This window comes from Lathyrus oleraceus, chromosome 1, assembly GCF_024323335.1.
Source record: "Lathyrus oleraceus cultivar Zhongwan6 chromosome 1, CAAS_Psat_ZW6_1.0, whole genome shotgun sequence".
In the NCBI taxonomy this organism is placed as follows: Eukaryota; Viridiplantae; Streptophyta; class Magnoliopsida; order Fabales; family Fabaceae; genus Lathyrus; species Lathyrus oleraceus.
In genome coordinates this window covers 436,721,144-436,734,844 of record NC_066579.1, presented here as the reverse complement: position 1 = coordinate 436,734,844, position 13,701 = coordinate 436,721,144, and the positions used below count along the sequence as shown (strand labels likewise).

Here is a 13,701-nt window from a genome sequence, read left to right as displayed (position 1 = left end):
TTGTTGTTAAGTCAAGAGAAATTGAAATGGAAAAAGAAAATGAAAAAGATATAGAAGGACAAAATATAAGTGATGAAAAAGGAAAAGAGTTGGAGGAAGAAGTAACAAAAGAGGCACAAATAAAAGGTTAAAGAGCAAGGGAGGAAAAACGGAATAATCCACCTGATCAGAATCTCCCTTATCCACAGACTCCAACCAAGAACGAGAAAAAAAGACAATATTCAAGGCTTTTAGACATCCTCAAAAGGCTACATATAAGCATATTATTCTCTGAAGTCTTGAAACAAATGCCCACTTATACTAAGTTCACGAAAGAGATCATGACAAAGAAGAAAAAGTACATTGATGAGGAAACCATTCAGCTGGAAGCAAGCTGTAGCGCCACCATTAAAAAAACTCCACCTCAGAGTGAAGATGACCCGAGGAGAGTTATATTATATAGGTAATGTAAATGTTCGCAACACTCTCATTAATTCAGGCTCAATTATAAATCATACACCTCTATCAGTGATACAAAGAATCATCGATCTCGACATGAATCAGACAAAGATGACATTACAACCGGTAGACAAGTCGATCAAACGTCCATCCAAAATAGCCGAAGATATTTTATTTAAAGTGGATAGATTCCTATTCTAGTGGATTTTGTTGTAATGGACATCGAGGAGGATAACGAAGTTCCTCTCATTCTAGGTCGACTATTGAGGAAAATAACTCGAATGTTGATTAATATCGATGATGGAGACACGAAGGTCGGAGTCCAAGATAAAGAGGTAAGTTTTAATATTTTTAAATAACATGAATCAAGTTTCGAGCTAATGATGTTAAAGAAGCTCTTATTAGGAGGTAACTCAATGTTTCTAAACCTTTAAATTTTCTTTTATGAAAATTTTAAATGGTTTGAAATCATTGATAGAAACATATTTTGGGCATTATGTAGACAATTCATTGAACAAAGATATCACCTTGTTAGGAGAAATTTTGCTAAGAAAATTTTCCAAAGGTATAGTTCGCCCATAGAAATCATTACAATAGCAAATTTGTTCGAATTCACACATTCTTGCCTAGTGAGGAAGGCATCTCGCTCAATGATAATGTCGTTACTAGTACATTGGTAACAATGTTCAGACTTAAAATTCACTATTTAAAAGCATAATTCACATATTATTTTCCTTCATCCACCTGCGAAATTTATGTCATAAGATTTGGAAACATAAATCCACAACTTTCATAAAAATTCTCAATACTCTCCACACACCAACACAAGTTCTTCAAAGTTTCTTATCTAAATCAGAACATTTACAAGTATGCTTCCAAAATCCTATGTTTCTGTAAATTTTTCTCTTCATATGTATTGCTTATTGCTTCATGCTATTGCTTTTTGGTTTATAAATGTTATGCTTCTTTGCAAATTGATAATATCACATTCATTGGTTAATATAAAAATTCTTTAATAAATATTATTTTATGTTATGTTATATTCATTTGATAATGATTCTAACAACTTTATCTGCTTTGGGCATTATATGTTACAATTGTTAAGAAAGATTGATTGATGACTTATAGATATATAATTTATGTTACGTTGACTTTTGAATCTTAGTGGTTGTATTCATCTTTACAATAAATAATAGTATTGTTTCTCTCAATTATATCATTCATTTAAATAAATAATAGTATTTAAAATTCTGTTTTTTATAAAATTATTATATCTAAATTAAAAATAAAAATTATTTATTATGCAATATTTTGTTCAAATATGTGTTTTAGCTATTGCAAATTATTATACCAACATCATACATAATGTTGGTGGTTGGAGCTCTCTCTTACATAACAAAGGTTCATGGTTCAAACTATTGAGACCATTTTTTGGAAGTTGTGGATTTTAGCATTTAACACCCAAACAATAAAATATTAATTTAAAAATTATAAAAAAATATTTTAAAAAAACTAAATAAAAATAAAATTTTAAAAAATAATAATAAAAAGTTCACGTGGATTTTTTTAGTAAAATTAATTAATTAAATTAAATGCCACGTGAATTGCCAAGTCACAAAATATGAAGATTCTATAGTTGCCTCGTCACCAAAGGAGGCAAAGAAACATAATCTAAATATTACAAGGTTGAAGTGTATTTAACCCTAATATTCCTTGTTCACGAGAATACACGAGGACAAAATTAAACCTCACATTGTAGAGGAGTAAAATATATTTAATCCTAATATTAATTGTTGACTAAAATATGTATAACTGATCACGAGAATACATGAGGACAAGATAATGAACTCTAACCTTAACAATCTCATTTCATCTCTTAACGTTACTTTCATTTACCGTTATCATAAATTAGTTTTTGAAAAAAACATCTTTTCCAAATGCATTCATTAAAATCATAAAGATTGTGGAACAACTTTAATATCACACGAGTCCCTATGGATCCGATAAATACACGAATACTTACTTTTGTTCTTTAACAAAATGACTTTGTTACTTAGGACTGACGTTTTGATATTATAAGAATTATAATAATTTTTTCATTTTAAGTGTTCTTATACAATTGTTCATATTTGTATATACCTTTTATTATTTAGCTATATTATTACTCAGTTGTTTGGATAGATTGCTTAATTATGTTTTTGTGAGGAAAGAATATGGAAGATCAATTATTGTTTGATCTAGAAATCAAAATAACAACTCTAAGAAACAATAACAAAACTACAAAAAGGAAGCAGTTAGTCAAGAAGAAAGAACAACGGAAAGGAACTTCTGTTTTGACAACATCTACCATACCTAAAGAAGTTATGGTTGATCATGGTTACAAAAATAATGAGGCTAATAACCCCAATAAAAATGAAAATTAGGCCAATAAAAATAAGTGTAGCAATTAGACCACCATGAAACACTGGAAAAACTAAGATGAAAACCAGACTTCTTCAAATTGTATATTCTAACCCTTTTGTAAGTTTAGATCACGAGGATCTATATACTCATCTCACAAAATTTTACGAGATTTCTTGTACTCTTGGAGTACCTGATACAGAGGAAGAAGACGTGTTTATGAGGCTATATCCCCACTAGCTGATAGGAAAGACAAAGGAATGGTACTTGGACCAATCAACTCAGGTAATAACTAACTTGAATATACTTTAAGAAATTTTTCTTAACAGGTTTTTCCTTACAATAAATTCATGGAGGCCAAGACACCCATTATTGTATTTTTCCCAAGGATCGACTAAAACATTATGTGAAGATTGGGAAAGATACAAGTGTATGTTGATAAGTGTCCCAATAACGGTTTTGATGATCTCACTCATATTCAAATCTTTTACAATTAACTACAACATCGACAACCAAATCTTATGTTAGATGTAACTGAATGTGGTTCCTTAATTTCAAAAAGTGTCGAAGATGCAATAACTATTATTGAAATAATTGCACTCAGTGACCACCAGGGGAAGTGCAACAGAAATCCCACACAAAGAAATAATAGAATCATTAAGCTAAATCTAATCAATGCAATCTTAGCTCAGAATAAATGTTGACTCAAGTTGTGGACGAGTTGACCAAACAACTGTCAAAGTTGTGACAACAACTCAAGGAAATGCAAGAAGTGCCTAAATACATGCAAATGTCATATTGTGAGATGTGTAGTGGTGACCATCCCACGAGATTTTCCCTCTGTCAGGTGAAAAGGTAAAATTTACGGGCAACTAACAAAGGATAAGACATATGCATGACTATCCAATAGATAATTACAATCAAGGATGGAGACAAGATGCATGAATATCCAACAAACAATAACTGTACCAGAATTACAACATGCTACTCCTCAACAAGACTGAACTTCAAAATTGGAGGATACACTGAATTAGTTCATGTAGTTTTTATGGGAAATCAAAATAATACAAATGCTTAAATCAAGAACCTCGAGACTCATATTGTCCAGATAGCCAAACAACTACTTGATTAACAATCAGAAGCATTTGATTCCAACACCCAAACCTACTTGAAGGAACACTTCAATGCAATCATAAATAGAAGCACTAAAGTGACTGAAAATGTGGATCCTAGAATAATTGTTGTAATTGAATCCCTCAAGCCTAAAACTATAAGGCTTGATGCATAGATATAAATGGCGAGTGACATAATAACAAAAATCTAATAGTAGACGACTCAAGAGATCTTGTACTAGATTTTGATACCATGTTATGAAGCATGAAATTAAAGAGTTGAAAAGAAATTTATTATAAGAAGTAAGCTTAAGAACATAATACAAAGGAAAAATCCTTAAAATTCATCCTGAATTAGAATGAAAAAGATAGTAACTGACTACATGAGATGCTTGATATATAAAGAACTTGTAAGATATTAATAAACTAACCAACTTACAAATAAAACCTAACTATCTAGTTTATTTCGCCTCCAAACTTTATTCAATATATGAGGGCTATTAAGTTCTTTTTTTTACAACACATAAGGGTTATGGATTTGATTGCGAATTTTGATTTGAGTGGGCTTTATTGTAATTTTGTGTATATGAATCCTTATATCCTGCAAAAAATTAATCAAATGGTTGTCTAGAATAAAATCAACATTAACTTAAAAATAATTTAACATGTGAAAATAAAATTGGAGGTTATTATTGAACATTCAAGTGTTAACGGTTAAGCCCCACATCAACTATAAAGAGAGGAAGTGTTGAATTTAAAAGAGAAAGGATGTATACGTCTATTATTTTGTGATTTTGGGTGAATATGTATTGTCAAAGCCTCTTATGGTCCTTGATCATGTTGTAACTTTTGCATTCCCCAGTCTCCTTAACTAATGGTATCAAAGTTCGATTCAACTTGGTGTTTAGCGGGAGTTGAATTTTGTGTTTGATCCTATTATAGGAAGTGGAAAACAAAACTTGTGGGGGAATGCTAAAATACAAGTGTGAGTGGTTAATTGTCACATCGACTATAAAGGGAGGTGTTGGATATATAAGATAAATGATTCATATATCCACTTCCTTAAGGTTTTGGGAAACTATACGGTGTCAAGTTATTTAATGGTCCTTGGTCCTGTTGTAGCTTTTACATTCTCCGGTCTCCCCAACAAGTGATATCGAAACCTAGTTCTGCTTGGCGGGGGAGCAGGAGTTGGATCATGTGTTGGGTTCTAGTATACAATGTGGGAACTCACACTTGTGAGAGAGTGTTGAAATTCAAGTGTGAATAGTTAAGTTCTACATCAATTATAAAGGGACGAAATATTGGATATATAAGAGAAATGATCCATACATCCATTGCCTTAAGGTTTTGAGTGAATATGTGGTGTCAAAGTCCCTTATTGTATTGGACCTATCATTGCTTCTGCATTTTTAGTCTACCTAACAAGTGGTATCGAAACTTGGTTCTACTTGATGAAAGGACAAAAGTTGGATCTTGTGTTTGATTTTATTATAGGATACGTGGACTCATATTTGCGAAAAGTGTTAAAATTCAAGTGAGTGGTTAAGTCGCACATTAACAATAAAAGAGAGGAAATATTGGATATATAATAGAAATGACTCATACATTCATTTCCTTAAGGCTTTTGGTAAATATGTGGTGTCAAAGTCTTTTCTTGTCCTATACCTATCACAACTCCAACATTCTTTGATGTGAGAGATTACACTTACGGGAGAAGGTTGAAAATTCAAGTGTGGGTGATTAAAATTTACATTGACTATAAAGGAAGGACATGTCTCCCCAATGATTATCAATTGAAACAAGATCATTCGAAAATGACATGGTGAGTAAAAAAATTACTTAAAATTGTGACATGTGATATGAAGATAATGGTGGCAGTTATCCGTTTGAGAGTTTGATCCTCTATTATATCATGTTATTAGATATATGAGTTTACACTTATGGAAGAGTGTTGAAAATTCAAGTATGTGTGATTAAATTTTACATTGTTTATAAAGGAAGGAAGTGTCACCCAACAATTATCAATCGAAACAAGATTATCTGAAAAATGACATGGTGAATAAAAAAATTACTTAAAATTGTGACATGTAATATGAAAACAACATAAGCAGTTATCCGTTTAATCAAACACCAAGGAAAAAATTTGGGGAACCCAAAAATAGATATATACAAAAAAAAATATTGTGATATAATCTAAGGTTTGTAGCCCAAACCCAAAATTAATTAGGGTTTAGGTTTTGTTACTTAGTATACAAGTAAGTTGTATATAAATAGACATATTTTGTAATTCAGTTTGTATAATCATAATTCAAAAATATCAAACCTTATTTTTATTCTCTCTCTCTCTCTCTCTCTCTCTCTCTCTCTCTCTCTCCCCTCACTAAAAATGCCTCACGCACTAACAAATTGGTATCTAGAGCTTCAATTAGTTTCTTGTTTGTGTTTTCAAGATTCACACGTCGGTGATCGTGTTTCCGGGATCACGGGTTGTTAATAAATCACTACAAAGATAAATTCACTACTAGAAAAAATAACTTTAGTGACACAATATTACAATGGCCATTTTTTCATCGTCGTTATATTACAATTTTGTACGTGCATGTTTTTTTTATTAAGAAAATTTTTCATCACGGTTCCTTTAAAAAAATCGTGATCATAGAGTTTGGGTGACAATCTCCGAGTCCCATCATAATTTTTTTTCCTTTTATTTAATTAAAATTAGTGTGTGTCCCTTTTCATTTATTGTTACTAACGTTCAGACGGGAACTCCCGTGCCCGTCTGCCCGCTTTTTTTAATGCGCACAGCAGAGAAAAATAAATATTTGTTTTTCTTTTTATGAGGTTTCTACTGTAGGTCGCATTAAAAATAATATTATTATATTTTGAAAATGGTAAATAAAGATATTCAAAATTATATCGAAGCATGCAAAGTAATATTGATACTGTGTAATCAATGACGTTCTTTAAGAGGAATGCCGAACATGAAATCTCTATTCGAAGTATTTTCTTTTTCCCTGTAATTGAAAAACTTAGTCGCACCGGAAACTTCTTTCTGCTAAGAACAAAAGGAAGACCACCACTTGCAGATGTTTTTATTTTAATTCTAGGTAAAAAAAGCACGTTTTCCTGCGTTGCTTCCTGTCAAGATTTCCACATCCAACATATTCATAAATAAACCACGACATAATAACCGGGTCCCATTACACAATTCATATCTAGGATCTAGATTTTGTAACAACATCAATGGTGCACCCTTTTTTTATCTTTAGAATATGTGGTGGCAAACTACCTTGTGCAATTGAGTTTAAGAATTCTTGCTGGTATAAATTATGATTATCTCCTTCAACCTCGTCAAACGATAACAAATTATGTTCTTCTCCTGGAAACTGATCGATAATCATATCATTCAATTTTTGGACATCATCATTTGTTGGTGTCAAAATAGCTCTTTGTACCATATATGGGGCATCCCAACCATGCAATTCTAAATTAGGAAAAATATGTTGGATAAGTACTTGTATGGAATGTTCACCTTCCCATGGGATTGCAATATGTAAAGGTAACCTCACCATGTCATCTGGTTTGGTAGGTTCAACACCATCACCAATGCGAATAAGAAATTCTGCAAACTCTTGATCATGCAATGATCGCATATTTTGACGCAAATGCAAAATCTTGGTATGATTCCATAAATGAGACTGAACAATACATGCTGAAATCATTTGTGCCTTAGTACCTTTTCTTACAATAGGAAGAACTTGACGAAAATCCCCCCCCCCCCCATGATCAAAACTTTTCCACCAAATAGAGCATTGTTGCTACAAATGTCTTGTAATGATCGATCTAAGGCTTCCGAACAATTTTTGTTTGTCATTGGTGCTTCATCCCAAATTATTGCGGTAGCAACTCTAATGAGATTTGCAAGATCCTTTTGCTTTTGAATACCACAAATGGAACTCGGTTGAATATCAATAGGTATCTTAAATCGAGAGTGTGCAGTCCTACCACCGGGTAACAATGTTGCAGCTATACCAGATGATGCAGTTGCTAAGACAATTTCTCCTCTACTTCTTAAACTTGCCATTAATGTTCTATAAAGGAATGTTTTACCTGTTCCTCCTGGACCATCAACAAAAAATACCCCACTGTGTTTTTGAACAATTACATTCATAATGGTGTTGAATGCAATCATTTGATCATTATTTAACTTAGCAATAGATTCAATATCTTCATTAGGGATATCGATCGCTAACTCCTCTTGTATGATACTTGGAACTGCACCTCTGTCTATTGTATTAGGGGGTAAATATGGGAGATCATAATCTTCAATCTTTTTACCGTGCAGGTTTAAGAGTTCATTCAAGTCCTTCAACAACATATTAGTTAAGTCTGATTCCACGACATTGTTAGTTGTTTGATAATCCTCTACCATATGTGTAAAAAACTCATTCCAAAGGCCTCTAACATCAGTAGGTTCACAAAATATTAAAATCGTCACGAATAACCTTCGTAAAGCATATGGCATTCGGAGACTCATAGCCTCAACCAAACAATCACGAATATTATGACCAGTCTCTAGAAATCCCCTATCCTCGGCTGATTTTTTGAATGTACTGAAAGTCATGCCGTTATTTGTAAGAATATATTCCCAACTGGTTGGACCTGTGACATGCGATAACAACAGTCGCAAGTAAAACTTATCTCCCTCTGAAGGTGATACCGTATAGATTCTCCTGATAACTTTTCTTGTTGATCGCCTAAGATGCCATTCCATATCCCGCTTGTTCCAACAATAATGCTCTGGAATCTCTCTATACAGATACTTTCTTGCTTGTGGATCTCGTAGATTCAATGCAAGGAATTGTATGAGCATTGTTTTGGAGTTGCGTTCATTATTTAACACATCAGCAATTTGCTGATGATCATTAAAAGCACACTTGATGGCGGTTCGGCAAGTGGATCTGCAATCTTTCAACCGAAGGATATAATCGATAAAGAGTGAATCGAAATATTTTCCATAATGCCTCGGGAGCACAAATCCATCTTGCATCAACATATTGCTGAACTTCATCCATGTATGATCCTTTATGAACCTCCATAGCCACACGATCAGGGCCATTGTACACATATTTGTATAGATACTTGATACTTTTAATGCTACTGCAAATCTCTACATTGATGTGACAGTCATACTTTAACAGTAACCAAGGGTTATAAGGAACCACCCATCTATTATCAACAGACCTATCTTTACCTAACGATACAGACTCATCAAACCTTCTCCTATACTCGGGATATGAGTCAGTGCCTTGACGTGTTTCATCCAAGAATTGTTTGGGATACCTTTTTTTACAATGTCTGTCTTTTATACATGGAGACTTTCGGTTGATTATGCCGCAAGGTCCGTGGATCATATGTCTTACAACAGCTTCATGCAACTGTGGTTCACATTCTAATTTAGGTATTTCTGCTCTTACCATACTATCATAATCTTTTGGGTCACGCAACTTATCGTTACTTTCTAAGACCAACAACATATGCACATGCGACAATCCTCGCTTTTGAAATTCAGTGACATACATGTAGCTTTTAACTTTACCCAAGACTCCTTTATTAATAACATCATCCTTTAATTTCTCAAATTTCGAACGAAATATTCTTGTTAGCAAATCTGGACGATCTTGTGGTGTTTGAAAAGGCAAAAGTTTTATGTTATCTCACTCCAAGAAGGATTGCATGTCATTGTTAGAAAAATATATGGTTTACCGCCATTAAGAACAATAGCCATGCCATCTTCATAACGTTGTGTCATGTCTCGACAACCGCCAATAAATGATGATGGCAATATTGTTCTTTTTCCAATGTTCTCTACGATGATTCATGAAATGCATTAGTATTAGAATATATGAATTATTAGCATTAGAAGTACAACTAATTATTAATCTAAAACTGTATATTTATGCTATATGAATTTGTACCTGCATTAGTTTCACCAACATGCAAAGCATCATGTAAACCTTGGTACAATTCAGAACGTATATCACTTTGGTGCTCTTTAATGCACCTTAATCTCCCTGATTCAATTTTGACATAATTGTCTACAACATATTTTTGCAACAGTCGACCCGCAATAACAACATTGATTGATCATTTGGGCGAATCTACAGTTGATTGAAAAAAATGTCGGTGTTAAATGTAAAGTTTTTTAAACAACACTTAGCTAAGTAGATTATCTACTAAAATTAATCCAAATTTACCTGTAACTGTAATATGCTCGACATGACACTCTTCGTCCATTGCAATTTGTTGTGTTGATGTCCCAACCATGCGTCCCAAATGGAAACAATACAGGGTATTGCAAAGGATCATAATATCCCTTTATCTCTTGAACTTTCTTGAGATTTCCATCACAACGAATGACATTAATATCCCTTCCATAATCCATAGAATCTACATCACATCCAACAATAATTTCCGCAACTTGTTCAGCAGTTGGAAGATTGTATTGATGGTGATTACTTGGACGCTCCTTAAGTATGAGGCTACATTCACTGATATTTGGAAGTATTGAAAGTTGCTTGAACCTAATTACAAAAGGATTAAACTGATGGAGCATTTTCTGTAATTTGTGAACTACATTTTGGTGCAACTATGGATTTTCCTGCATTCTATTATGTAGCTAATTATCGGTGTCGTAGATGTATAGTTGTAAGAAACGCGGCCTGACACCCTCATTTGGATAGAAACCTCATATGTTATGGTAAAAAGCACCTTGAGCACGAAATGTGTATATACCACGACCAGATGCAATAATATTCTCATCAACATGAACACCAATTGAAGTGAATGAAAGCACATGGTTATAACTTCGAATATGTTGCCTAAAATGTTTTCCTTCAGCTGAATCATTCAAAAATAATTGTTGCAATTCTATAGGAGCATCAACTCGTGAGAATGATACCTTTCCACCATTACAACACGTGTCACGTGATTCATGATGAAACAATCTTGCATTGCAGTGTCTACAGGTAAATGGATGAGGCAACCGGGATTTTGCCATCATCATATTATTTTTGAAATTTCGAGCAATATTGTGCTTTGCTCGAAAAGCATGTCCTGATTCTACAGGCAGGAGTTTGATATTGATTACTAAATATTATCTAAAATCTAAAATACAAATAAAAAATATATGCAAGATGCTTCAATTATTATATTTTAATATTGCATGATTTTAAATTTTATGTCACATGAGCAAATGCTACATTTATTTGAAGCAAATTTTGTAGGAACATACCTTGAGGACGACGTGATAATGCACCATTTTCTCTGGCGTCCATGTTAACATATGATATTACTGCATCCTTCAAAGCTTCATCAACATTCATATCATCTGATACAAAAATAATAATTAATATATATATATATATATATATATATATATATATATATATTTGTAAAAATTAATACTCGCATACTTAGAACTATATCACTTATACCTGTATCAGATTGACTCGTATTGTTTCGCTGATTAGGTGATGTGCAATTACGAACTGCGAGTTTAAATACATAAAATAAGATATGACGAAAGCGAACAAAATTATGAAATGTAATATATATATATATATATATATATATATATATATATATATATATATATATATATATATATATATATATATATATATATATATATATATATATATATATATATATATATATATATATATATATATATATATATATATATATATATATATATATATATATATATATATATATATATTGATAATCACCAACCAAGTGCAACATCATTAACATGTGTAATTCTATTTGGGTCGGCTTCACTGTCATGAGTTCCTTGAAAGTGTGATCTTGGAAAAGTCATATTTATAAAATTTTGAAATGAAACTCTCGGCTGACTGTTTATAGGGCGAGATGTTTGAGCTTGTTTCTCTTGCTCTTTTCGCCGCCTATAATTTTCACGTCGTCTCGACAAATTGTTTTCTCTCTGCTCGTTGTTTATATTTTGTCTCCTCTTCCTTTCATTTTCGGACCTTCTTGACCTCTGTTGTTGACTTGATATTTGACGGGTATTATTTTCCATTTTATTAATGTAATTGTCAACTGGAAACTATACCGAATCCTCTACAAAAACATAAAATTAAAATAAAAAATTATGAAAATAAAAAAAATAAGCATGAATAACATATAATCATTATATTATTCTATATACTATTTTATTAAGTTATATCATTATATTATGCTTATAAAAAATTATATAAGCATATAATCAAATTATTAATAAACATAAACATAACTTGATATGGTATTCTATATACTATTTTCATAACTTGATATGGTATTCTATATACTATTAGCGCACTAAAAAATAGTATATAGAATAATATATGCTTATATGAAAATAACTTGATATAATCATTATATTATGCTTATAAAAAATGCTTATATGCTTAATAAAAATTATGAAAATTTAAAAAATAAGCATGAATAACTTGATATATTATTCACTTGATATATTTTCATACTATATACTAATTTAACTTGATATATTTTCATACTATATACTAATTTAACTTGATAAATAATTTACCTTAAAATTAAAATTAAAAAAAATGGTATTCTTTAAGAGAGAACAAAGTCAAAATGCAATGCAAAAAAAACGGGAGTGATACTTTTCTTCTCTCTAACACTTTCTATTCCCATACATTTTTAAATTTCTTTTTATCTCTTTTGATTACTTTTCTAGAAACTTTAAATTATTTCAGTAACTTCAATTAAGTCATGCATTTTTTCATGTTTCTGCATTAAACTTTGAGGGTTTTTATAAGAACACCACACAATTTCAAGTATACTATAAATTTAAATATGTTGTTGATTTCCGCAAATAACCTACATAAATGTTGCATGACGTACATAAATGTTGATAAATTTTTTAGTGAGATTTCATTTTCGTTTTTTTTCATATAATATTGAATTTGCGCATTCAAAATAATTTTAATAATTAAATTATTTCTACTTAATCTAACACAGTTAAAATACATTAAATATATCACTTATGTAATAATTATGTAATATATTATTGTATTACACTTTATCTAAAATACGTTAAAATAAGTGTTGCAGTGAATAAGATGATTTTATTATTTAAATTATGAAAATATATTAAAATAAGCATTACACTTTGTATGTTACCCAAAATAAGTTAATATTGTTTTCTTTTAACCAATAAAATATTATGTTATCCAAAGTACGTTAATATTGTTTTCTTTTAAGTAATAAAATATTATGTTACCCAAAATTTCCATCAATTTATTAATTAATATTTCGTTCAACTAATTATTTTAATAATTAATTAATAATTAAATTATTATAGTATGTCAGTCCATTAAATCAATTTAAGTTGTGAACATAACACCCCCGCTAAATCAGTTGTGGATTTTGTCCGTTGCATTTTGTTTAGGCTGTTACCTAAATATATAGGTGGTGTTTTGTCCGAAGGTACTCATATGAAATTTTGTCTCTTTTAATTATTAATTAATTATTAAAATAACTTCTATAATGTTTGTCCCGTCCAAATAATTATGTGAAAGGTATTTTAAATAATTTGTCCGAAGGTACTAATTAATAAAATGTGGTTATTAAAAATAACCGGTACAAGAGTACCTAAATATATGAACATACAAAGTGATACTAATTTCTTAATGCTTTTTAATTAATATAATATAGA

General features: G+C 31.0%; 1 protein-coding gene across 1 annotated transcript; it reads right to left on the bottom strand.

Moving 5' to 3' along the window:
- Nucleotides 1-10,701: 10,701 nt before the first annotated feature.
- On the bottom strand, nt 10,702-11,838 carry LOC127115078 (uncharacterized). The gene is made up of 4 exons (XM_051046735.1): nt 11,751-11,838; nt 11,450-11,503; nt 11,248-11,322; nt 10,702-11,075 (listed from the first exon to the last, which is right to left on the bottom strand). The coding sequence occupies exons 1-4, from the start codon at nt 11,836-11,838 to the stop codon at nt 10,702-10,704; spliced, it is 591 nt and encodes a 196-aa protein (XP_050902692.1).
- Between the last annotated feature and the right edge of the window lie 1,863 nt (nt 11,839-13,701).